The following is a 26811-nucleotide window of genomic DNA, read 5'->3' as shown; positions in this document are numbered from 1 at the left end:
ATGAAATAACATTCCAACACTCGTTTTTTTATACATTGGTATAATTTATTAGGTGTAAAAATGCTGATTTTAGAACAGCACTGAAGATGTTGAAAAGTCCTTGTTCTGATTGTTTATTTGTGTCAAATTCTTACCAAAAACCGCTGCTTGTTATTTGTACTCATCGCTCAATTTCTCAAGATACTTTCCTGTTTTGCAAGATGTAGATCTACTAGTTGTATTTCTCTTCCATTCGTAATGTTCCACCACTATGTCCAAATTCAGCGCCAGAAATAATCCCAGAAACAAGCCAATGTGGACGAGCATGTAAAGTCTCGCATGGTTTACAATATTTTGTATTAATCGTCAGAGTCAAGTCAAATCAAGTCATGTTTTCTTTGTATAGCCCTTATTAGCAAAGAGTCTCAAAGGGGTGCACAGATCAAAGACTATTGCAAACTACAGACTATTATGACACCATCACCTGATCTAAAACCTACATTAGGGCAAATAATACACAGATATTGTCAATATAAAACAGGTTATTCATATGCTATAGAATAGAAGTGCGTTTTAAGCTTAGATTTAAACATTTCCACTGAGGTTGCAGATCGGATCTCAGGGGGAAGAGCATTCCACAGCACCGGGGCCCAAATGGAGAACGCTCTCGAACCTGTGGATCTCTACTTGGCTCTTGGGATCACTAGTAGACCAGCGTTTTCAGAGTGAAGGCTTCGGACCGGAACATAGGGGGAAATTAAATCTGAAAGATATGAGGGTGAAAGTCCATGTATGATTTTGTATAATACCAACAGAACCTTAAAATCACATCTTAGGCTAACAGGGAGCCGATGTAGGTTAGCTAAAATCGGCGTAATGTGATCGGACATTCTTGTCTTAGTTAAAAGCCTTGCTGCAGCATTTTGTACCAGCTGAAGGCTCTTGATTCTGGACTTCGGGAGACTGGAGAGTAGTGCATTACAGTAATCGAGAAGGAAGGTAACAAACGCGTGAATTATAATCCCTGCATCCGACTGAGACAGCATAGGGCGAATTTTAGTAATGTTGCGAAGATGGAAGAAAGCTGTTCTAGTCATATTTTTAACGTGTGTTTAAAAGAGAAAAATTACGTTGCATGAAATGAATTCCTTTTCACTTAGGCTAAAATATAATCTGTGAAATGAAAATCTTATTCATTCCGAGATATGTTAGTATTAAAAAAATTTAGCAAAATTATAAAACACTATAAGATTGCATGTCGTGCCTTCTTATGAGTCAAAATGTTTTTTCTGCCTTGACCGCTTGCTTTTCCGTTCTTCGGTCATGTTATCAAATTACAAAGTTGCTTTTACAATAAAAATCTGATTACGCTGGTTTCATTTTAATAGATAGTCATCCTAAAACGGATTGATAATCATATCAATACAGCCCAGAGAATCTTTGGTTGCTCTCCGCCCGGTCTGGAGGACATTGCCTGCTCTCGCTACCTCAGCAGAGCAGAAAACATCATCGAGGACTCTTCTCACCCCGGCCACCACCTATTTGACCTGCTGCCTTCCGACAGACACTACAGGTCACACAAAACAAAACAAACAGACTCAGAGGTAGTTTCTTCCCCAGAGCCATCACCACACTAAACACACGCTGCACAAAAAACAAACCCTCCCCAAATGCTCTTTAAGGAGGAATACCAATGCAAACACTCTACCTCACACAGATGTATAATTGCATTCATGCCTATGCTTACTTTGCACAATGTTGCCTATTTTGCACTACTGGAGTCGCTGGTTCAAGCCTCGGCCGAGTCATATCTAAGACTTACAACATTGGTACTCATTGCCTCCCTGCTTGGCGCTCGGCATTAAGGGTTGGAAATGGGGGATTTGGTCACCTATTGACTCCCAACACAGAAGTTGGGTCTAAAATGGCGGCACCCTGTTTGGCTGCGGCTGCATCGGCTCACTACAGTTTAACTGTACGGGTCAGGTGTATCGACATTTCGTTCTGTGTGCATGGTTACAAAGAATGACAATAAAAGTAAATTATATTCTATTGCATAATGCACTAATACAATACCAAAACTGTAAGTAAACACCCAATGTAAATATCTTCTGCCTCTACATGCCCACACTTTCTTGTGTAAATTTTTTTTTTTTTTATCCTTACAGTTAAATGTGTAACTGGAGTGCCATGTCCAATTCCGTTGTCACATTATGTTCAACCCATTTTGTAACAATGATAATAAAGGTATATTCTATTCTATTCTATTCTATTCTATTCTATATGTTTGCATACTATAAGTAGAACAAATGGCTAGCACATAGTAGCTATGTTTGGAATTAAAGCACAGACTCCAAAGGCCGCATACAGTTACTTATCCTCAGTTTACACAGGTTCTCAGTGTTAACAATAAAAAATATGAGTCAGTTATCAATCCAAAATGAACAATTGACAGAGTACTGAACGTGGCCAAAACAATCATGAAATATATAGTTTTGTTTTTTCCCAATAAGCTTTCAGACAGGTGTTTTTACAAGGAAACTTCACTCTGAATGTTGTTGAAAACCCCTTGCAGTAAAATATTTCATTTAGCAACTTTACTAACATGTTGGGAGTTTATAATTTTACCAACCAGACATGGCTACAAAAATATGTCGAGTCCATTACCAGTTTGTATTTGTTATTGCATTCCACTGAGGTGACAATGTCCTTGCTACAGCTGCAGGAAAGCGTATAAACACACAAGCCGGGCCACTGTCAGGTCCGAGTCTCTTTGACCTCTCGTATTTGGACTCGCACATCTCGGGCGGCATTGTATGCCGGCTTCTCATGAACCACCCTGAAAGGTGAAAGCTTTACCATCGGGGAAACATTCCTGGATCCATTGTGCTAGAGGAGGACACTCTCCAGAAATAGCATTGGGTCATTGGTTAGTGTGGGTGGACCACCTTTAGGACCCAGCAAACACCAAACAAGCCACTCCACCCTGACTTTCCCACATGGACAACACACTCTGTGTGTCGCTCCTCAGAATCAAATACTTTAATAAAGATTTGATATATATATATATATATATATATATATATATATATATATATATATATATATATATATATATACAGGGCCCCCTTTTCAGTCCTGGAGTTTTTTTTACCCACTTGGCTATGGAGGAAGAATTTGAATGAATAGAACAGGAGTGAGCTCTTATGATGCATTTTTTATTGGGAAATAATCTGGTATATTTTAATAAGTAAACAGAAAACACTCAACCATTTTAATTCAAAGAAAAAATGTCTAAATATCCTTATCTAGATGAAAACAAATTTACCTATGTACAGTATCAGTAATTTGACATCTCAATTGCATTTGCCTTCCCAACAGATTGTTAGGCTTTACACTAAACTCATGGAACTCTTGTGAAGTAGCTGTACCACGCATATTTTAAGTAGGCTACATAAAACATCAAAATCCTCCTAAGCAAAGCACTTGTCTCTGCTACTTTGCTGATGACAATGTCCTTCCCTTATCCTGTGTAATTTTACTGCTACAGAAATGAAGAGTGGTAGCCAAGCTAACTTAAAATTTGGGAGGGTAGAATCCCCCCAGATTGTAAAACTAGCCTCATAGAATAGAATAGAATAGAATATACCTTTATTGTCATTGCTACAAATGGGCCACGGACAACAAATGGACAACGAAATTGGGCATGACACTCCAGTTTTACACATTCATAGTGAGGTATGAGCAAGAAGATAAAGGAACAGAGAAGATAATGTTATAAGACAAGGGGGATAAGGCTATAGTTATAATTTACATGGTATTTACACAAGAAATGTCGGCATGTGGGATGTTACATACAGGGTTGTCGTGATAACGTTGGTATCGTAACGGTTGTGCAATATTGCATTTGGTCCAAAGTCATCATAGTGCAAAAATAGTCAGCATCTGTTTCACTGAATGTGGTCAAATAGCTGAATGAATGTATGGGTAAGGTTAGATATTGCAAGTGACAGTTACATGTTAGAATTGTTTTTGAGCCGGCCCTTTGGGAAATCTCCAGTTCTTCCCGATTATCACTCATGCATGGATATACATCATTCATGATACACAAGTTTTTAATTTTTTTTTTTAAAGAGGAATGGTTGTGATAAGTCCCCTTAAATAAAGACCAAACCAATTTTCCAATTCAAATCAGGTTTTGTCACACCAATAATTATTATCAATCTCACTTGAGGCCTTTGTTAGGATTTACTAGAGGTTAAACAAGCCTGTATAATGCATAAATGAAACATATCTGTCAGTCTTCCTGTCCTTTACTGTCTCTATGACAAATATATATTAAAGTTATGATGCGTAGTATTGAGTTCTTGGAAGGACCAAAAACTCCAAGCACTTTCTTGCAAATATTTTTGCCTATTCATCCCATTTTTTGCATATAAATGTTGGTGTCGGTGGATTTGTCCAGACCAAAAACAATCGACTTTGGCCTGGACGGATCTATTGACACTAACAAAGATGTTATATAACGAAATTGTGAATATGCTTGATTGCTATTAAGATTTTTGAGAAGGGTTGTTCAAACCTCACATTGTGTTTGCTGTTAAACGTCATATTGAAATATAATATTGTGAATGTGCTTGATTGCTGTTGAGATTGTCAAGATTGTTATCTGTTATTAGTGTCAATAAATTTGTTCAAACCCCCCAAAAAAATGTCGGAAAAATACAGCGATTTTTTTTTGTGATACATGTGTAGAGCTGCAGCATACAACCTCGGTTTTCGAACGCCTCTCGGTTCGAACAAATCGGAGTCCGACCAAAAATTTCGAGAAAAGAATGTTCCGTGCTGGTCAACACACTGAAGAAGCTTTTGTTTCTGCTGGCTAGATTTTTTTAGGGAAATTGTTGGGATATTTCTCTAAGGCTTCCTCAATTGGCTGTGCGCGTGCGAGGGGAATTCCCTTCGGCAGCCTGCTGGTGAGCGTACACGATCAATATACCGAGTCCTGCCATGGCTGGGCATAATGCCGGCGAGCGGAGACATAACTGCGTACGATTCTCGTTCAAAGATGTAGGAATGTCAAGACTTGATTTTATGAACAAGTTTCTTGAAAAAATTCTGAAGTTTAAAATGGAGGACTTGCATTGCGTCATAAACTTGCCTTCTGGCAAAGGCTTTGATGTAAGTTTTGTAACGGCGGCTCTTTATCAAGAGTTTTGGAATCGTTTTGAGGGGGTGAGGCTCCAGTTTTCTGGATTTACAGTGGAGAAGCTGACTGATAATGCTAACAAGATAAATAATAATAAATAATTTCCTTTGTATTGTCATTCTTTGTAGCGAGCCGATGCAGCCGCAGCCAACAGAGGGCGCCGCCATTTTTACCAATGTTATAAGTCTTAGGTATGACTCGGCCGAGGCGCGAACCAGCGACCTCCCAGTCTCAAAGCGGGCGCCCTACCATAGTTATTGTCAGGATGTTTTATGAAGTGGTGAATGCTGATGACATCTGTTATTTGTTGAGTAGATATTGCTCAATAAAAGGCCAGGCTATGAAGGTGAGGGATGAGAAAAACGTTTGGACTTGTGCCTGGAGGATACCCATCCAGCAATGGCAAGATCCTCAGGGCTTTTAGGGACTGAAACAACTCCCGTCGACTATATTCCTGGGGGAAAACCGTGGCTTTATCCACTATCAAGGACAATCGAAACTCTGTCGCAAATGTGGTGAGCATGGGCATCTGGCTGAGGTATGTGATCGAATTTTTTGTGGAAAGTGCAGGACAATTGGACATTCCTTTGAGGAATGTACCAATAGCAGAAAATGCAATCTCTGTGGAGAAACGAACCACCTCTATAGGAACTGCCTGAAATCGTTTGCTTACAAGTTGAAAGCTAGGAAGGCAGTTAACAAAGACAACAAAGACAATGAAATGATGTCAGACAACATAGATAATGAAATGAATATATGTAACAAAGACGATGAAAATGAATAAAGACAACAAAAACAATGAAATGAATAAAGTTATGGAAATACCAAATTAAAATGAACAAGAAATGAATAAAGTTATGGAAATACCAAATGAAGATGAACAGGAAATGAATAAAGTTATGGAAATACCCAATGAAGATGAACAAGATGAACAAGAAATGCACAAAGAAAATGGACAAGACAAACAAATTGAAAATACAGATGTCCCTCCCAAAACCTGTGGAGGAGAGACCAAAGAATCAAATTTGAGTCAGGAAGGAACTGGAAATTCTAATTCGATTTTTCATACAATACCTGAATTTGGACAAGACAAACAAATAGAAAAGGCAACCGTCACTCCAAAAACACATATTAATCAGGAAGGGCCTGGAAGAGAGTCCAAAATAACAAAATTGTTTGCTATGCCACTACCAGGATTTGAAAAAGACAAACAAATCGAAAAGGCGAACGACTCTCCAAAACCCATACTGGCACTGGAAAGAGGGGTAAAAGTAAGACAAAATTGGGGGTGGTGAAAACACCGGAAACAAAGAGAAGAGATTTAGAAGAAAGCCGATTGCCGATGAAAAAGCCCACAAGGGAACTGTATGAAGTTGAGCCGGAGGAAGTCGGGGAGGGAAAAAAATCTGACCCTTTGTGGGCAGGGAAGTAAGAGACCCCTCGATAGGTCCTCTGGCTCACCCCCTAACCTAGAAAAAAGGGGAAGACCTGGAACCACAGACAGAGAGTCAGAGGATTCCAGAGTTTTCCCCGGTGAGTCTCCAAATGAGGTACTGCTCTTAAGTGATGTGTCTGACACAGGTGACACTCTCGATGATCACCAAAGAATGGACTCGGATCCCCCGGTTTTGTCAAAGTAGTTTAAATACTTTAACAATAATAATGAACATTACATTCTCTACTATCAATGTGAGAAGTGTGAGATCAAAGGTTAAGGCTCACAGCGTTTTATCGTTCTTAAAAACTATCAGAACGGATGTGTTTTTACTACAAGAATGCTGCATCCCCTTTCTAAAAAATTATAAACAGTGGGAAGAGATTTGGCCATATCCGTCATTATGGAGTGGCTCGAATGAAAACCGTAATGATGGGGTAGCCATTTTAATAAACAACCCTCAACTCATCATAAAGGGGAGTACTGTGATGAGAGACGGACGCGCAATCTTAGCAAGACTTTCTTATATAGGGAATGATTTTAACCTAATTAACATATACGGCCATACCGACAGACAACTCAGGTACGAACTCTTAGAGGACATCCAGTCGCATATCCTAGGCCATCAACCACTAATCGTGGGAGGAGATTTTAATTGCATCCTAAGTAGGAAGGATAGAAAGAGGAACGATGAGGAGTTTAAAGTAGATAAAACATCAACTTTATTACAAGACATGTGCCGGACATTTAAACTGGAGGACTGTTTCAAATCCATACATCCAGGAGAGGAGGGCTTCACCTGGTTCAGTAGTGACAATGCCAGAGCCTCTCAAATAGACTACATATTTACAAGGGGTTTAGCACTGAATGATGCAAGAGTAATTCCTGGCTTTTTTTTCGGATCACTTGCTACTGTCCTGCTCTCTCTCTAATTTCCTTCAGGTATGACTGCTGGGAAGGGTCTGTGGAAGTTAACCTGCTCCCTGCTGGAGGATGAGGCTCTAGCCGCACAATACAGGGAGCTGTACAAAGACTGGCAGACCCTTCAAGACTCGTATGATACACGAGCACAATGGTGGGAAATGACAAAGAAACGAACACAGACCTTTTTTAAAAATGCAGGGAAAAACAAGAAAATTAAAGAGATGAAACGCATGTCGGGACTACAAAGAAGACTCCAACGCTATTTCTTCCTAACAGAAAAGGGGATGGACTTTAATGATGAAATCAAAGAGACCAAACAAGAACTAAACGCTTTGGCGGAAATAAAGAGCAAAGTCATCATAATAAGAAGCAGAGAAAGAGAAATAGAAGAAGGGGAAAAATGTACACGCTACTTTTTTAAAAAAAATATGGGCAAAAGTAAGGGGCTTTTTAAACTTCAAAACGAAAACGGGCAAATAACAAAGGAAAGTAGTGAAATAACCAAATTAGTCGAAGAGTACTACAAAAAATTATATGAAAAGAAAGAAACACATGAGAATGAAATGGGGCATGTATTAGATCATATTTCAAGATCAGTGCGTCAAGACCCCTTTTTAACATCGGACTTTACCCAAGACCAACTGAATGATTGCATAAAGACTATGAAAAAAGGCAAATCACCCGGGAAGGACAGGCTCAACCTCGAATTTTACCGGACTTTTTGGGATATTTTAGCACCAGATCTGATTACTGTTTTTAACAAATTTTCCAGTCGAGACAACATGCCAGACAGTTTCAGAATAGGGATAGTTACTCTATTGCACAAAAAAGGAGACAAAATTGACTTAAAAAACTAGGGACCCATAACGCTTTTAAACGTGGACTGTAAAATTTTCAGTGGGCTTCTAGCAACACGAATGTCTGTAGTCTTGGGAGACTTGGTTGATCCGGACCAAACCTGTGCCGTCGTGGGAAGGAAGATCAGCGACAGTCTCATGCTGATCCGTGAGACCATTTGTTATGCGACAGAAACATGCGACTAGCGGTCCTAAACCTAGACTTTGAAAAAGCCTTTGATCTTCAGGGTATTGCAAAAATGTGGTTTTCCCCAAAAATACATCAAGTGGGTGGGACTGCTATACCGAGACATCTACAGCAAATTCATGATTAACGGGAATTTATCGGAAGCAATCGAGATCAACTGCGGTGTACGTCAAGGTTGCCCTATGTCTCCCCTTCACTATGTTCTTTGCATTGAACCTTTGGCACAAATGTTAAGAAAAGATAGATTTGTCGAAGGGATCAATATCCCAGGAAGTGGGGGACAAATTACCAAGTGTGTTTTGTACATGGATGATTTTAATATTTTATGTACTGACCGCGCATCTATTGGAAGAGCCCTTGACTTGACTGACCTGTTTGGGAGGGCGTCTGGGTCAAGGCTAAATAGAGAAAAATCACAAGTGAAGTTTTATGAAACGTGGAAAGAGACAGAAAAGGCAGGACTCCCACTGACGGTGTTAAAGACAGACCAGAAAATCTTAGGGATAAAATTCAATGCGAGACCAACTGGGATGACGTGACAAGGAAAGTTAAGCAAAGACTTGTTTTTTGGTCACTAAGAAAACCGACAATAGAGGGGAAGGTCCTAATCATCAAAGCGATCATCCTCCCACTGCTTTTGTCAATCAGTTTAGTTTTTATGCCCAAAAGAAACGTGCTGTTACAACTGGACCGAGCCATCTTTCGCTTTGTCTGGGGCTCAAAGTGGGAAAGGGTAAAAAGAGATACAATGAAAAAGAAAAAGGAAAAAGGGGGGAAAGGAGTGCCTGACCTCCAGCTTTTCCTGGGAAGCAAATATGTCTCTCTCCACTTCCAAAACGCTGTAGGCCCACCCAACAACCCGAAAAGTCAAGCGATGACCCGGTTCTGGATGGGCTCATATTTGCGGAAGCTAAAGCTTGAACCAAACGATCGTTTGATTCCAGTTTCATTTAACTTGCCACCAACACATCTCTTTATTTGGGATTTTTAAAAGAAGTTTGATTTAGAAACACAAGAAAGTCACACTTTACAAAACCACAGGGCCCTTATTGCTATTGTGCAAGAGTGAGCAACAGTGAGTCCTGTGCGGGGGCTTGCGTTTGGCAAACCTACAACGGTTTGGAGCAACGTGAATCATCCTGCCCTCCCAAACAGACTACGAGACTTGTCATGGATGGTGGCTCATGAGGTTCTCCCAGTCAGAGCCGCAATGCACCACCGAGGAATGTCAGCGACTTCGACATGCCCTCGACCTGGCTGTGGCGCCCAGGAGTCGGTGAGGCACCTTTTTTGTGAGTGCAACGCTGCCGAGGACTTGTGGCCAATGGCCGACCAACTAGGAAAATTCCCGGACTTGCCAGCAGGGGAGGTCCCTGATGCACAGTACGTGCTTTACGGGGTGAGTCGGTCGAGGAGGTCTCGGAACGACTTTGCCAGGGATTGGCTCACTCTCGCCGCCATCAAGGACGCCATCTGGACCTCCAGAAACCTGCTGGTATGTAGGTGCAGGCAGATCTCCCCAGTGGCTGTGCTCCAAATGGCTGCAGATACCATACAATCTGCGAGCGGCAGGCCTAGGACGCAGCCATAAAGAAGAATCGTCTGCACCCACCCGGAAGGGGGAACCGGGGCTACACTATGGGGGTCCCGGCAGCAACGGCCTGGGTTGTGGAAAGTAGAAGTAAGAAGGGAGAGGACCCACACAGAGGACTGGAGGATGCTGCTTGGGAGGGTGGGATGGCAGAGCTATGCCCTTGCACAATAGTATTGCCCTTTACACATTAGTTAACTGCTGTTAAAAGATAATAACTCTGAAATTGTTTAATTGATGTTGAAAATGTCAGGAAAAAATGTTAAAACGTCATATCGTCACGTCATATTGTCAGATATAACAAAATTGTGAATATGCTTGATGGCTGTTGAGATTGTCGTGTTTGTTTTGCTGCAGTTGGTGTCGGTGGATTTGTTCAGACAAAAAACAATCGACTTTGGCCTGGACGGATCTATTGACACTAACAAAGATGTTATATAACGAAATTGTGAATATGCTTGATTGCTATTAAGATTTTCGAGAAGGGCTGTTCAAACCTCACATTGTGTTTGCTGTTAAACGTCATATTGAGATATAATATTGTGAATGTGCTTGATTGCTGTTGAGATTGTTTTCTGTTATTAGTGTCAATAAATTTGTTCAAACCCCCCAAAAAGTAAATGTCGGAAAAAAATGTTAAAACTTCATATTGTCAGATGTAACAAAATTGTGAATATGCTTAATTGCTGTTAAAATTGTCAAGAAAAAATGTTCAAACCTCACATTGTTTATTTGCTGTTAATAGTGTAAATAAAATTGTTCTAACCAAAAAAGTTTCTCTAGTAAGTTTTTCCTGGGGTGCAACATCTAATCTCGTTGCAAAGAATTTTCACTACATATTTATTAGTGACAATAAAGATATATTGTAATTTTAAAATAACTGTTTGAAAAAGAAAAAAAAAAAGAAAATAAGTTGAAAGTCAAAATATATTTGGCTGCTCCACTGTTCAAAACGATTTTTAGAAATTTACCAGCGTTTTTTTTTTCCTGAAACGATTTGAAGGCCACAATTGTAACCGTCGTATTAGTCTCTTTTCCGACCTCCCGCGAACGCATCAGTTAGTTTTTACTTTGTGCGTCTGCTGGAATCGAAAAATCAACGTAATTGTTTTTCTTCTTTTCGGAAGGATGCTCATCCCTTCCGAAAAACTTTTAGCGGGAGGGGGAACGCTTGGCTAACTTCAGATGCCAAGAACGTATTGATTTAAAATGCATTTTAGGATACAGGTACATCATAGCAAATAATTTGCTTTTTAGACTTTTGTTCTAAATTACTTCATTGCTGTAAGTAATCAACTTTGTATGAAACGATGGATCTTCACAGAATAAACGCGTAAGGCACGCTGTATTTCTGTTAATAAAGATGACGTTATAACTGAAAACTTCCGCTTCCTGTTCGAACCGAAAGTTTGGGCATGCGCTGACAACAGCGCTTACAATCAGCATGCAAAGGTTGTTACAGCTTCCAAAGTATTTCCTCAAATTGGCATCACAAATCATCTGGTTTCAGTCTCAATAACGGTAAAGCAGTTCACATTCTTACATACTCGTAAGAATTATTTTATTACTTTAAAGGTACATTGAGTATTTAGCGCCTCCTAAAAATACATTCTTTAAAAAAACATTGTTGTTTTACATATGCAAAATACATGGGGGGGACCTCACTTTATGTCTCTCCGTAGTATGTGCTTTGCTTCCTTTTGCTTTTTAACACTGATTTTCGTTTGCATAATACAGGGACGTCTAGTGGTCAACTAATACACACAGTACCTTTAATGCAGGGGTGTCAAACTAATTTTAACTCGGGGGCCACATGATAGAACCAACATTCTGTCGGGGGCCGGACTAGTAAATTAAAGAGAAAGAAAAAGAGAGATGAAGAAATAAGAGAAAGAGGGACAAAGAAAGAAAAAAAGAGAGAGGGAGAGAGCGTGAGAAACAGATAAAAAGTCGTGAGAGAGGAGGAAAAGAAAGGGAGAGGAAGAAAGAAATCCAAAGAGAAATCGAAAGACAGAAGGAGAGAAAAGAGAAAAGAAAGCGCGAAGGGTACGAAGAGAGAAAGAGAAATGAGAGAAAAGGAAAAAAGGAAGTTAGAGCAAAAGAGGTTAAGACACAGAGAGAGACAAAGAGCAACAAAGGAAGAGAAAAAGACACAAAGAGAGTGAAAGAGACAGCGACAGAGATTGGGAGAAAAGGGGTGGGAGAGAGAGATACACAAGTAGTGTCTTTGTTCGAGGCACCTGGCTTTGGCAACATCAAGTTGACATATTTCAACCTGCTGCTTGTTTTTCTCTTGCGCTTCTCTAAGTGTTGTCTCGCGGGCCGGATTCAATCCCTTAGCGGGCCTGATCTGGCCCGCGGGCCCCCTGTTTGACACCTGTGCTTTAATGTATAACATTTAAAAACCACTGGCTCAGTGTAGTACATTTTTTATTCTCTTTAAACAACATTTTGCAAACAGTATGCGCTCAGTTATCAGTCCAAACACAATACAGTATTTAACAAATAACTAAACAACTAACACATTTTGTCTACAATCTCACATTACAGGAAGGGAAATACATTATTATTCTTATTAAAACATTCTGTACATGATTTTCTTCCCACGGTAAAAAAAAAATTACATATATACATCAATAAAGTGGACAGCAAAATCCCAATGTAGTGATTCACAGCAGAAACGGGAAACATAAAAGTGGTCAATGCAGAGATTTGCTCCTATTTTGACTTCCTTCGCTTGGCCTGGGTGGGGCTGGCTCCAGTTTCTTTAGGAAATGAAAATAATAATGCACGTAGTAAAATTGAGAAGTGTCGGTCAATGATCGGGTTTATTACCGTAAATTGTGGACTACAAAATCTACTATATTTTTTTACGTTGTAAACACTGTGGCTTACAATATGGTGCGGTTCAATCTTTTTCTCTTGTGAGGTAGATGGTCTCAAGGGTGTCAGCTGCCCCTTCCGCAGCACGTTCATAATGCCTAGCAGCTGGGTTAAAACTGGTGCGGACAATGGAATCCGATTGTTTAATTAAAACAAAGAATTGCAAGCGCACGCCTCAGGTGATGATTCAATGTGTGCTGCAGGTGCTCTGAATGTCAAAGGAAAAAAAAAATCAACGTGGCTCCAATAAACTGCGGGAGTAATTATGACTCCCTCGGTAGCCAAATGCCTCTTCATCTGATTAATGACGAGGATGAATCGATGAACGAGATTCCTACTGTTCATATGGAGTAATATCGCGATCTTGGCAGAATTTGTGGGAAAATGTCTAGTACAGAAAAGTAACTCATTGTGCCGTGACACTCCGTTACGGACTTTTTTTAGGTGGATCTACAATTTATTTTATTACTGTCGTATACCGTCAGTCGGTAATGACGCCATCTTGGGACTGATCACGGCTTATCACGGCGTCAGTTTTAGGCCCAATAGGAGTAATATGATGCCAATATGATTAATAACGGCTACCGCGCTAGTTGATTGTGTCCGTCGCGGTCAATTTCAGTCCGCAATCCAGTATCTTATTTGAGGCACAACGTGTTACTTTTCTGTACTAGATATTTCCCCGCTGTTTTATTTTTTCACATAGGAAATGGATGTGAATAAGTTGGTTTTTATGGATGTGATGACTTAGAATCCCGTGCAACTTAAATAAAAACAAAGCTGAGTTTCAACTTTATATTTGCACGTGTGGCTTTTAATGAGGTGCACTCTGTAGTCCAGGATTTAGGGTAGTTTACTATATTAATCCACTTCTGGTTGTGTTACCTTTAACAGCAGCCACCGTTGTTCCAGGCCGCGTTGATCTCTTCCTGACGCCGCTTTCTGCAACTGGCTCTTCCTCTACCTCCTTTTCTGCTCGGGAGCTGCGTCTCATTGGCCCCTTGGATTTTTCCACAGCAGCACTGGTAAGAGCAAATACATGCCGGAAAAAGTGGAAGAATAAAACTGCATTATTAAAGTGTAGGCGAGCTTAACTCTGCTTTATTCAGATAAAATACCACGCAGGCCTTTGCTGTTTTTCCTCATCTACCACAGATACTGTCCATCTTCATCCCGAAACCTCCAATAAGTGAACACTGCTTGTGTCTTTGCAGTGCAAACATACACAAATACATACCTTGGAACTAAGTTGATGGGCGTCTTTCTTTTCTTTGCCCATCTATGATAGAAGTGGAAAAACAGCGGTAAACTATCAACTGTGCTGCACAAACATGGCTTCATTTAAAACTATATTATCACAATTCACAAAGAGATGAGGCCATGAAGGTCAGCAGAGTTAGATAAATCAAGTAGCCATTTAACTATGATTACTGTCATCATTTTTTTCAATTGTGATTAATCCTATGTTGTCATTGTTAAAATGAAGTAATTGCATATGCTTATGGATTTGGGGGTAAATAGTAGTGAATTATATAACATTTATTTTGAGTAATGGAAATATAATAACATCGCATTACCATAGGTCTGGCATAGACATTAATGACTGTGTTCCATTTATTAATTAAAAAGAAACTCACATTCTTAATACAAGTCACCTTTTGTGGCTTGAATATTTACGTTTAATGCACTTATTTACTTTTTTCCTTCTCTGATTTTTGGATGTCCGACTGCATTTGAATGAATCTTGCAACTTTTTAATGCTAGCTAAAAACGTAAGTTTTTGTGTCATTTGACCATTAAGTGTAATTCAATAGTTTATAATAGCCAAATTAAGACAGATTGAGTAACCCTGATTTATTAAAGAAGGATAATCACAGCGAATACCACTATTTCAGATTCAGATATACTTAATTGTCATTCTTGTACACGTGCATACAGAACGAAATGTCGATACATCTGAGCCGCAGTTTCCTTGAATGTACAGATATAAATAGTACATAATGTGTGCCATGACTACAAGGCTTACACATTTTGAATAGGCAAAGCAATATTAGACTCCCAATTTTTCACTCAGGTTAAAATGTTTTAAAAAGTTTTTTTTTAATTCAATTTGGTTACTCATTAGTAAGTGTCAATTCTGGTTCCTAGTAGAAACGAGACAACAGCACTCATGAACATGGTTTAAAAAATCTTACCCCTGATCAGAACTTGCTATAACCTGGTCATCTAAAAGGATAGGAAAAAAAAACAGTGTGTTACATAATTTCAAAAGAGGACTAATTAGGGCTGCACGATTAACCGAAATCTGATCGATATCGCGATGTGACGTAGTGCGATAGAGTAACTGTAAAACATTTCCAGTTTGTTTTTTGGGTGAAGTGTTTGGCCAAAAGGAATTCTCTCATTTTAGGGTCCAGCAGCGCCGCCCAATCAGAAGCCAAAAAAGGTGAGGCACAGTTTGCAAGATGTGTGTGCATGACTTAGGCTTGTGTAAGACCTTACTCAAAGAGCACAACTGGCCACCAAAACACGACAGCTTGTAACTAGCGGCTCCCTACATTGAAAATTAATTTATCAATTACATCGAACTCTGAAGAATGTCAAAAAAGTGCAAAGAAAAGCTGATCACCAGCGGGTGCTCCCTGGATTTTTATCGTTTCTGGGAATTGATTAATGCAGCATTAGAAGGGAAAGATGAAAGCGAGGCTAACAACTCTTAAGCCCACTGCTGAACGTGGCTAGTCACCAACACCTGATCCATTACCAATGAAACGGACGACTTGGAGCTACCACTTGTAGAAAACCACTACATTTGAGTCTTGCGTTTTAATCATCGCAAAGACCTTGCAGAAGTCGCAGTCACGAGTCACTAGGGTGTGACTAGCTATCTACTCTCTAAATCGCTTTCTTACACTGAAAGGAGTAGCCCTCCAATTTCGTTGTACTTTTGTATGACAATAAAGACCATTTATTCAACTGCAATTCTTTTTTTATTTGTGGATCTATAGTTGTTATTTTGTTACAGTCGTATACTCAGTCTCTAAGGACGTCATCTCGAGGTAAGTTTGCATTTCACTAGGTTTAAAATTTCCCTAAAATCAGAAGAAGCACTAATCGAAAATTGCCCAAAATCAAAAATCGCATTAAAATAGCAATACAGGTCTGGAAAAAAATTGCAGTTAGTTTTTTTTCTCCAAAATCGTGCAGCCCTATGATTCGTTTAAAAAAAGTTAAATTCTGCACTAGTCACACTTACTTATCTTCTCAACAGAAACAGGCTCTTGTGAAGCATCTTGATCAACAGATTCTGAGGGATATCATACAGTCACAACATATTTACTTGTAGATGAGTAATGGTAAGCTCAATTTTCAATAATTATTTATATAACACGTATATACCTGGAGTCTTCTGAATACTTCCAGCAGAAGCCTCTGCTTGCGTAATAATGGGCACAAAAGACACAGATCCAGTCTGAGAAGGAGATGCTCTGCTGGCACTAGCAACATACGAATTTACGGGCTGAGTCTCCTGAATCAGTCCAGTTACTGGAACAATTGGAACCACTGATGGTACTGGGTTTTGAACAGGGCTGACTGTAGAGACCATGCTCAGGGAGGAGGCTGTAGAAGTTGTGCCAACAACACTAGCAATTTGATTTTGAGACTTTGCGGGCTGGCTGAAATTTGGCACTGGGGCTTCAGTAGATGCAGTAACCTGATCAGGAAATGAAACAGAAGAGGAGACTGACGGCGCAGTTAGGTTTGGAGTAGTGATAGTGTGTTGGGACACTGCTATTTCAACCCGACTAGCAGAAGAGTGAATAGCATGCGGTGGAGCAACTGGGATCTGGGAGGTCAATGTTCCAGTGGGCACTCTGGTTCCCTGCGCCAGATTAGTTTTTGCCTGAGATATTGGAGTGGTAGACACAAGTCCCTTCTGAAGTGTGTAATTACCGCTAGGACTTGAACAGGGTGGAGACGCAATGTGAGGTTGAAAAGAGGAGGGAGTTAGACTTGAATGAGGCTGATTGATCATAGGTGAACTTGATTTTGGAGCTTCAATTAAATTTTCCATTTGAAGCGTACCATGGATCGCTTGCTGAGTTGAATGAGTTCCCATTGGGGTGGCAGAGGAGACACTGGTGACAGTCTTAATGTTTCCAACAGTGTTTTGCGTAAGCTGAGGTGAACTCACGCTCGTCCCAGAAGTCTGTGTGGTGCTTAGGGTTGTGTGAAGTTGGATGTTTGCAGTAGATACTTGAATAGGTCCCATCATAGTGACTGACTGGGAAACTACTGTGGTATTGGGCGATACAGATGTACTAGGAACTTGAAAAATTGGGTTGATGAAAACGGGGGTGGTTGTGATAAACTGAGGTGGTTGAGTTAACGGGGTCTGATGGCGGATATCTTGTGGCCGAATATTCTTGTTCGGAAGAGTCACCATTGTGGAGACCACAGATGTAGGAACTTGACTTGACGAAGCAGAAGTCCCCGGGTTAGGTGAGACAAATACAGTGATTTGGTTCTGAGGAATCGAACCGGATGAAGAAGGAATCTGTATGACAGAGTGAACACTCGGAATTGGTTTTGGGCCCATACCGGGTTTGAGCAAGACACTGGCTTGGCTTGGACTACAGCTGGTGATAGGACTGCTGCTAACAGCTAACAAATGACTGGCCTGATTGGAAGTAACAGGTATTGGGCTTACACTCTGAACAATATTGGTGTTAGTGAACGTAGAACCACGGCCAGTCGTCGTACTCACGCCAGGACTGATACCAGAGGAAGATAAAATATTTTGGTTATTGTTGGTAGTGGTATGGTAGGTCACATTAGGATGCATGCTGTGACCACTAATAGGAGTTGATACAGGAGACTTGGGTTTAGTGCCTGATTCACTGAGCCGAGCAGGAGAAGAACTGGGGACTGGAATGTCGGTACTGCGAGTAGTAAAATGAAGTGGTCTCTCTGGATCCAAGGCTGGTTTGTGGGTTTCTTTTGCCATAACGTCTCTGACGATTTTACCATGTACAGGTCGAAGTGAGTTGTTCTGGACGTCTAGAAGCTGATTAAGGGAAGTAGGAGCAGCCCTGACCACCGCTGAGTCCTGTAGTAGTCCTTTGTGCATTGTTTGTCTATCGGCAGACCCAGCATGCAACTCCATGTCTGATTTTTGCTGCTGAGGGGCAGGAAGACGCGGACTTGTCATTCTCTGAGCCGATAACTCTCGCAACGGCTGAGATCGAGATAGTTGACGTTGCTCAGATGCCATCATTATCTTACTATCTCTGATACTGTCAGACGGGTTAGCTTGTAAATTATGGAAGGGGACCAGAGTCTGTTGTGTCTCCATGCTGCCACTTAATTGCGATGACATAGATACTGGATTAGATGTTATGGATGTGGGGCTAAGCATCATTGTTTGACCATGACCATTACCCAGCTGTTGAGGTTGAGGAGGGCATGTGATGCCCATGCCCATTTTTGCCCCCTTTTGTCTTCCAGGACTTGGTGTAGTTGACTTGCGACTCGAAGCTGGGCTTGACCTACGACTATTGCTAGGGCTTATCCTCTTACTCTGTCCTCCAGTCTGCTTATCTAGTTTAGTGCCTACCCCACCATTACCAGTAGAGAAAGATTGTTGAATATTGCTTGCGTTATTTCCAACATTCCCATTGTTGCCTGTTAATGTTAAACTTGGAGGTGCCTGTCCAATGGCTTTCAAAGTTGTTGGATTAAGGCCCTGTTGGTCAAATCCTCTGTTTAAATTAGTCTGCCTAGGTGGCAGAGGAATGTTTATTTTAGGTGGAAAAAGCCCTGCAATTGAAGCATTGAGTCTTTCTGGCGAAAGATTGATTTCTGAGGGCTCAGTGCTTGGTGGACGATTTGTTGGTGTAAGGGGATGATGGTATGGCCTAGGGCTGGCCCGGTTGGGAGTTTTTGGTCTGGAACTCTGTGAGGTTGTAGGGACATTAGGGAAATGAATGTTGGACATAGAGCCTCCCTGTTGGGGTTGAGTAGGCAACTGTTGTTGGGGACTGGCTCCGGAGTGTGGAGCCACCGTTGACGAAACAGGCCCTTGCTTCATCACATGTGTTGTGGAACCTTGGTTGGCCATCATCTGTTGGCTGCCATTTCCAGACGGCATGCCCATCTCAACACCACTTGGCCTATCCTGCTTTGCCTGGATTCCAGAAGTTGTCTCATCGGAACCTGTTCCTGGGCAACCTTGCCCTTGATCAGAAAGGGGCATTCGTCGTGCTGTACCTGCAAGCTAAAAGGCATAAAAGTTGACAGAAAAGTTAGATTGCAAATTTAGACAAAACAAATGCGAGATGATACATATATGTGTACTTAACAAATTTAATAGAAAATAAACTTTTTTTAATGAGTTTCTTACGTGCTCTTACCTGAGGATTCATAATTAAAGGCATTCCTCTTGCTTTGTCAGGTGATGGCGCTAACCCTGAGTGACCTTGAAGGCTGATCATGACAGGCATGTTCCCTTGTTGCGAAACCGGAAGTCTCTCAAGTTGATTGCCAATTCCACGAGGAAGTTGTCCTCCTGGAGTCATTGCCAAGCGATTTTTTTGCTCTTGCTGCATCTTAAGCATCATCAGCATCTGTTGCTGTAATTTGAGGTTTGAAAAAGCACATCATTATATCAATGGAGGTCTTTCGTATATTGGAAAATGCCTTTATACTTGAATAAGAATTACCTGCTGTTGCAGATGTTGCGGTTGACCCTGCTGTTGTTGCAACTGGTGGTGTACCTGGGGTTGACCTTGACCTGCAGTCTGTGGTCCTGCCATGGCCTGTTGCCCTTGAGTATTCTGTATACTTTGCATCTGCAACTGTTGCATCTGTTGCATTTGCTGCTGCTGTTGCATTTGCTGCTGCTGTTGAATTTGCTGCTGCTGCTGAATTTGTTGCTGCTGTTGAATTTGTTGTTGCTGTTGAATTTGCTGCTGCTGCTGAATTTGCTGCTGCTGCTGAATTTGCTGCTGCTGCTGAATTTGCTGTTGGATGTGTTGAATCTGCTGCTGCTGTGGCGGCTGCTGTGGTGGCTGCTGCTGTTGTTGCATGAACTGCATTGGTACCTGCTGCAATACCCTTTGATCACCTGGTTGTCCAGGGAATACTTGGGGCGAACAAGATGAAACTGGATTTAGTACTAAGAACATTAAAACACCTAAACTATGAGGAAAATGAGTGGATACGTGAATTTAGCAGTGTTTTGGGTCTAACTTATTATGGAATCAAAATTGAACAAAATATGAATATGGGCAGTTCACGATACTAAACAAGGAAAACTATCCCAAATACCTGAAGGTCTGTTTGGAAAGTCAGCGAGCTTTGGGCCAGAGTTATCCAGGCCTAAACTATGTTCGCCACCAAAATTTTGCAGTTCAGAATCTTCCATTGTTCCAGTCCCATCCAGACCTCTGGAAAAATAATCTACGTTAGAAACATTGTTATAGTAAAATTTGAGTTGAAATGTGACTTTTAGCTGCCGGAAAAACTGGTTACCCAGGTCCCTCAACTTGCTGCGGCCCCTCTCCATCTTTTGACTTCTTTTTTCGAGCAGGTTTCTTCTTTTTGGGTTTAGTCTGATTGTTCCCACCTGCTTGCTTCCCCCCTGGTCCAAACTGGCTGGCTGAAATATCACTCTGCAGGAGATTCACCAGCAGTGGACTTGTCAGTGTTACATCTTTATTGACAGGAAAACCACCTGCCTGTGCACAAGGTCCTCCCATTGTAACTTGAGCTGGGAATTGGGGGTTAAAGTTTATGCCATGACCTGCAAATTGTCCATTACCCATTTGCATGTGCTGAGGGCCACCCATCATTCCCTGTACCTGCTGCACCTGCATATCTGGAACTAGCTGTTGGACGCCTGAATCACCTGTCCCACTACTGGGATCACCCAATTGATGTGGGTGTGATTGAGCTGTCTGTTGCTGCTGCAACATGATTTGTTTTTGCTGCTGCTGCTGTAAATGCTGCTGTTGCAACTGTTGTTGGATAAGAGGGTGACCAGCAGGAAGCCTCAACTGTTGCCCATGCATGCCCATGATTTGATTCGGATTGGCAGTAAGTGGAACCTGTTGAGCCTGCTGCTGATTAATCTGCTGGTTGTGGTGTTGTTGGTGTTGTTGCTGCTGCTGCTGCTGCTGCTGCTGCTGCTGAAGCTGCTGTTGTTGATGCTGCTGTTGTAACTGTTGTTGTTGGAGATGAGCCATTTGCTGCTGCTGTTGTGAGGTCATCTGCTGGGGGCCGACTTGACCCTGGAACTGAGCGATGTTACCTTGAACGTTAGGTGAAGGCCCACGGATCACCTGGCCTGGAATGACCCCAGATGTTATTTTTCCTCCAAATTGTTGCTTGTTTCCTTGCATTTGGCTTGCAACCATTTGTTCCATCATTGAATTTTGCTGCTGCTGTTGCTGCTGCTGCAGAAGCATTGCCTGATGCCCTTGGCCTCCAACCATCTGACCCTGCCCATGAATCGCCCCCTGGCCTTGCTGAGGAATCATTTGCTTGGGTGGGGTCATGCCTCCTCTCTGCCCTTGACTGATAGGCCTTGAAAGGACAGTCTGACCTCCACCCTGGCCTTGAACCATCTGGCTGGGGGAGGAAGCCACGGGTTGGGTCTGATGCTGGAGGCCCAACATTGGGGCCTGTAGGCCAGGCTGCAGCTGCTGCTGGCTCATGCTCGTCCCAGCAGCCGTTCCAGGGGACTGAACTGAGATGCCACTTTGTGTAGCCAGAACATTGGGTTGGGTGTGTATTGAATTGGGTGTGGAAGATGAAAGTTGGACTCCTAGTAAAAACAGAAATAAAAAACATTGGTCGTAGCTACACTAATTAAGAAAATCCTCTGCGTATTTGATTGTTAAATAATTCCATGAAAATGTAATTCACAATACTTAAATAATTTTAACATGTGAGCATTCAACAAGAAATAATGATTTGCATCCCACTTTGTTTGAAACCATTACATTGTGATGTTTTGTCTAAGATTACCTTAAACATAGTTGTTAATACATAATTGTTTGAAAAATAGTGATTAAAAAGACGAACTGAGAAGAATTAGAAAGTGGTATGCCAAAACTACTATTGCACTTTGTTTAGTCTCAAAACTGTAGTTTTCATTTCAGTGGTTGATGGAGGCATTTTACCAGTATGAGTGAGCATTTGGCTGCTCTGCAGCTGCTGACCAGGAGTTCCTGCCGTGGTCGTGCCCACCTGACCTTGGACAAAGTTTGGGGTTGCAAAGCCCAGTGGCCGCTTTGGTATACCTATGATAAAAATTAATTCACTTGTCATTACATATTGAGAAATGCCAACTATTTATTATAGTATATAATAGTATATCAGTGTATTTGTATATAAAAAAAAAACAATATTAACCCACAGAAGAACTCTACCGACCTGGATGAGCTTGCGCTCCAGGTTGTCCATGTTGGGGCATCCCTATAAATCCTTGCTGCATATTACCTTGTTGGTTTAGGGCGGCTCTTCCCGGTGAGCCAACCCCCTGTGGAAACCCTTGTGGAGTTGTAGGTCTCTGAGCCATCATTGGGGGAGTTCCAGGGGAACTTTGTTGAAAAGGGGATGACGAGGACCCGGGGGATTTGGCAGTGAGATTCCCCTGCGGGCCACTTGAGGCTGGAATGGGTGGAGGTGGTCTAGGTGGTCCAGCTGCACCACCAGGGCCAACCTGTGGACCTTTAGGCTGGGGTGCTGTAAACTGTCCCATGGCCATCTGTTGTTGCTGCTGTAATTGTCCTTGTCCCATAGCATTATATACTTGGCCAGCCTGCTGGCTACCAAATGGATAAGGTGGTGGAGGGTGACTAGGTGTCTGAACTGTACTAAGGGAAGGTGGTCGTGGAACCATTTGTGCATGAGGTGGAGGCTTTCTCCAGGCAGGGCCTCCTTGGGTGCCTGTGTTTTGGAGAACTCCAGGAGGGTTCCAGCCCGGAGGCATTGCCATTTGGCCCTGTGGGATGAAAGGAGGTCTAGCTCCAAGCTGAGACAGTTGTGCTTGCTGTTGGGCCTGCTGCTGTTGGTGATGTTGTTGCTGCAGCTGATGTAAAGCAGCGGGGTTGATTGGTCTACCAGCCTGCAAAGCCTGCATGTGATGGACAGCCTGGGGAGGAATGGGTCCATGGGGACCAGCCTGTTGATGTTGAAGTTGTTGTTGCTGAACAGACATGCCTGGCATCATTGGATCCATGACTTCTGCGACACAAGTTGATATATACATGACAGTTTTGTTACGGTCCATAAATGTGCTTTACAAAAGATCGTAAAGTGCATGCATTTAGGAAAGTAAAAGTTAAAAACCTGTCTGTGAAGATGGTCTGGCAAGCCGTGGATGCATCTGTCCACTGTTGCCTGGTGGAATCGTTTGACCTGACATGGCTGAGCCTGGGGGGACCATTGAAGGATTTGCCATTCTCACACCTGTGGGTAGAAAACAGTATAAACAAAATAACATATTCACAGTTATGCATGATCCTGATTTTTAATCAACAACAAAAAAACAATTCACACAATTTTTAAATGGAAGATTATCAGATTCGGATTCATAGTAAATACATAGTACATAGTAAATCTAAACTGCTGCTAATCTGTACATCTGTTGGTTTTGTTTGACTTTTTGCACTACTGGCAGTTCTTTATAGCTAGCCACTCCTTGCACATCTGTTTCTCTGCACTATTGTACTTACAGTGTTATTGTTACTGTTTACCTGACTTGTTTACCTGACTGCCCATTTTGCACATCTGGTTAGCTGCTCCTCTTGCACTATTTGTGCTACTGTAAAATACTATACATAGCCATAATTATTTAGTATATTATTAGTACTCAATACTCCAACTCAATACAACATTTTATTTATATCTGTACATTCAAGGAAACTGTGCGGGTCAGATGTATCGACATTTCGTTCTGTATACACGTGCACTAGAATGACAATAAAGTAGATCTGAATCTGATTATACCACTGTCTATGGGACCAAGGAACAATACCTGGACCAGGGTGATTAGGAAACCCGACATCCATTCTCATCTGGCCAACTGCTCCAATTGGTCCATTAATTCTGACTTCTTGTCCTCGATTTGGTCCCCCTGCAATATTGATGGCTCCCTCACCTAATGAAATGAGAAAGCATTCATTAACCTTTATTGTTATTCCTTTTTGAACGGTTAGCTGTAGTATCCTGAACCCCGCTGTACAATCTTCATAAAATAAGATCTTCAGTACACGACTGACCTTCGATTTGCACAGAGAGAATTCCCAAGTCCCTGAGTTGCTGCTGATTGTTCTGAGCTAGAAGCCTCAGCCGTTCAGCAGCATCCCGTGGAATGTTGAAAGTAACGCGAACGCTGTTCCATGGCTCGACATGCTGGGGCTGTAGAGTCTTTGAATCTACAAGAGGGACAGATAAATAATTTGAACTTGGACCGCAAAAACAACAACCAAAAATCCACATCCTTCGTTTAAAAAAAACTAATACTAAAAAGCCAATACTACTCTAAAGATGATTGATTCTACCTGTGATTTACATTCTAATTCTCTTACACTAGACCCCTGGTGCAATTTTATCTTAGCTATTAGTTCTTAGAAGCATTGTCCCTGACTGCCAAAATGTAAATATGTTTTTTTCTTAAATGTAAAAAACAAAAAAACTATTGCAAAGTGTTTGCCGCAGGTCATCCGTGAGTATCAAGCTTAGGGGAATGATTTCCATCTGAAAAATCAACATGACAGGAATGGCTTTGATTAGATCTTTGTCCACACATCTGGGGAGCCCACACTTTCTAGCGTTGCTTCCTATTCCGGCAAATGAGAGTGTCCGAGTGGCCCCAGTGTGGTGAAAGAACAGAGCTTATCACTTTCAAAAAAAAAAAAAAGACGAAGTCCCATTGTCAGGTCAGAGAGGGATGAAGTTTCGTGCACTAACGAGGGAATGTAATTGCGATGGTGACCAAAATTGTGGAATCACTTCACTGGAAAAATCGGGCATTCAGTGTTCATGCAATAAAACAAGCAAACTGCCCTTGTGTTTATGGAAACCATTGTTTAGAAGGATTAGGTATCACAAAAAGTTCTAGAAAACATATTTTCAAGAAACTTACTGTAGCTGTTAGCACTGTCATTTACTTAACAATGGTACAAGCTAGAACATACTTTTTAGTAATGAAACTATGAGGATTAAAGCCTTCCTATATAGCTAAAAAAACATTTTTTCTTTAGGCCTTCAAACATGAGTTAAAATGGAAAAAAATGAGCGAACATTGAACATCAGCGAACATCGGACATTGGATGAGTTCATATGGAAGCAAACCTCCAAAGATCTAAATAGCCAGGGCCCACTTACGACAAAAACATTGACCAAACAAGTTTTAAAAGTGCATACTAACCCATATCAAGCATGTTTGGTATGCCACAAAGAACCGTATCCAGTTTATTTGTGAAGTCGGCGTCGTCCATGTTTCCTTGAAAGGCAACAAACACAGTAAAATGTGCTCCTGCCTCACTGTTGCCTTCTATGGCATGTTGATGGTGGTCTTCAGTATCAGGACTCGTGTAGCAACTTTCAACCTCATCACCAAGGCCAGAATCCCAGTCAGAGTCACTGTCAGGCTCTGATCCATCTTTCGGTTGGGTAAATTCAGGCGGTGTGCCTTGATGAGCCATTCTCCTCGTTGTTTGGGAGCGGCGCTGGAACCGTTTCATACTAAAGATTACACATGAGAAACACAACATGGTTACCATTTTTAAATACAGAGAGGAATCAGCAGACGTTATCCTGAGATTTAATTTTGGTTAACGTAAATTCAACAAACATGGTCCAAATTCTTTTTTTCCTTTGGATTATTGCAAGGGGACAAACAGTATTTTATTTAACAGTGGTGTAACTTAGGCGCAACTGAAGGGAAAAAAATCCCTGAAATTCCGGTTACATTGTCAATGCCTTGTTGACTATTACTTATTTCAGGTTCAAGTTTACTAACTACTTTGATTTGTACATACTGCACACCCGATTCAGCGAACAGATGGACCCACTCAAATGTCTGTCATTTGCATAAGTGACATTTCTTCATTTTTTTCTGAACGTGATATTCATTGTTGCACTGTATTAACGTGAGCGATTAAGTACATTCTTGTACGATTGTCAAAACATAACTGTTTACGTCATTGTCCAATATAGCGGTTGTTTAATAAAATACAATAGCTCGACTGGATATCATGTCGGCCTTGTGCAGCGGGCCTTAGCACAATGGGTCGGTGCACGTAGGAAACACCAAGAAGAAATTAAGTCCTGCATAAATCTAGAATTTATTTGCAATCATAATAGGCGGTTGTTGCAAATATTTGTTAGAGCACAGAACAGACAAATTGTACGACCAAACGGATTCTTGAGACATCCGAGCAAGCCTCGATTAGCAAACGCTAGCGGCGAGCAGGTAATTCGCATCGGATGCTTTAAAATGGCACATAATAGCTTCTCAATTCTTTTTGAGTTATAGCACATAAGCTACGTGAAATTTATGACACGTTAGTCAATAATGAGAAAACATCTTACCGCACATTGTTTTGTGGAGATTTACGCGACTGGACGACATCAGCTAGCTAAATTAGCCAACAAGACAGTGATAACTACAACTACTGCTCTAAGCACGATCAACGTTTCCGCTGAGAGTTTTCAAAATAAATCGAAGTTTCA

The 26811-nt window shown here is 41.4% G+C and overlaps 1 protein-coding gene and 1 long non-coding RNA gene across 3 annotated transcripts in view; one reads left to right on the top strand and one right to left on the bottom strand.

Moving 5' to 3' along the window:
- Positions 1 to 15963, top strand: part of LOC148370251 (uncharacterized) — a 20079-nt gene extending 4116 nt beyond the window's left edge. Inside the window, exons 2-3 of the long non-coding RNA XR_015850099.1 lie at positions 13960 to 14090; positions 15476 to 15963. This is a non-coding gene — a long non-coding RNA (uncharacterized LOC148370251). The remainder of the gene's footprint in view (positions 1 to 13959; positions 14091 to 15475) is intronic.
- ncoa6 (nuclear receptor coactivator 6) lies at positions 12596 to 26742 on the bottom strand. Of its 2 annotated transcripts, XM_088332708.1 has the most exons (17): positions 26671 to 26742; positions 25505 to 25821; positions 24354 to 24509; positions 24110 to 24232; positions 23422 to 23541; positions 22504 to 23316; positions 22251 to 22370; positions 20599 to 21892; positions 20395 to 20513; positions 19788 to 20209; positions 19479 to 19697; positions 16465 to 19342; positions 16322 to 16372; positions 15261 to 15291; positions 14303 to 14344; positions 13951 to 14087; positions 12596 to 12947 (listed from the first exon to the last, which is right to left on the bottom strand). In XM_088332708.1, exons 2-17 carry the CDS (start codon positions 25818 to 25820, stop codon positions 12901 to 12903), a joined length of 6888 nt encoding a protein of 2295 aa, XP_088188834.1. In that variant the 5' UTR covers position 25821; positions 26671 to 26742; the 3' UTR covers positions 12596 to 12900. The 2 variants fall into 2 exon arrangements, with proteins under 2 accessions (XP_088188834.1, XP_088188835.1); XM_088332709.1 differs by lacking the exon at positions 14303 to 14344.
- Positions 26743 to 26811: the final 69 nt, after the last annotated feature.

This window comes from Urocampus carinirostris, chromosome 3 (assembly GCF_059441175.1).
Source record: "Urocampus carinirostris isolate Australia breed hairy pipefish chromosome 3, RoL_Ucar_1.0, whole genome shotgun sequence".
NCBI lineage: Eukaryota > Metazoa > Chordata > Actinopteri > Syngnathiformes > Syngnathidae > Urocampus > Urocampus carinirostris.
Note: the sequence above shows the minus strand (reverse complement) of the source record. Positions and strands in the feature narration are given on the sequence as shown.

What these genes read in the sequence shown, in the direction of transcription:
- ncoa6 (XM_088332708.1), bottom strand. Translation starts at nt 25,820, where the DNA reads ATGAAACGGTTCCAGCGCCGCTCCCAAACAACGAGGAGAATGGCTCAT. An exon ending in CAGCAAGTTGAGGGACCTGG is followed by an intron (nt 20,514 to 20,598) that starts GTAACCAGTTTT and finishes TTATTTTTCCAG; the next exon opens with AGGTCTGGATGGGACTGGAA. An exon ending in CCCATCAACTTAGTTCCAAG is followed by an intron (nt 14,088 to 14,302) that starts GTATGTATTTGT and finishes TGCTCTTACCAG; the next exon opens with TGCTGCTGTGGAAAAATCCA.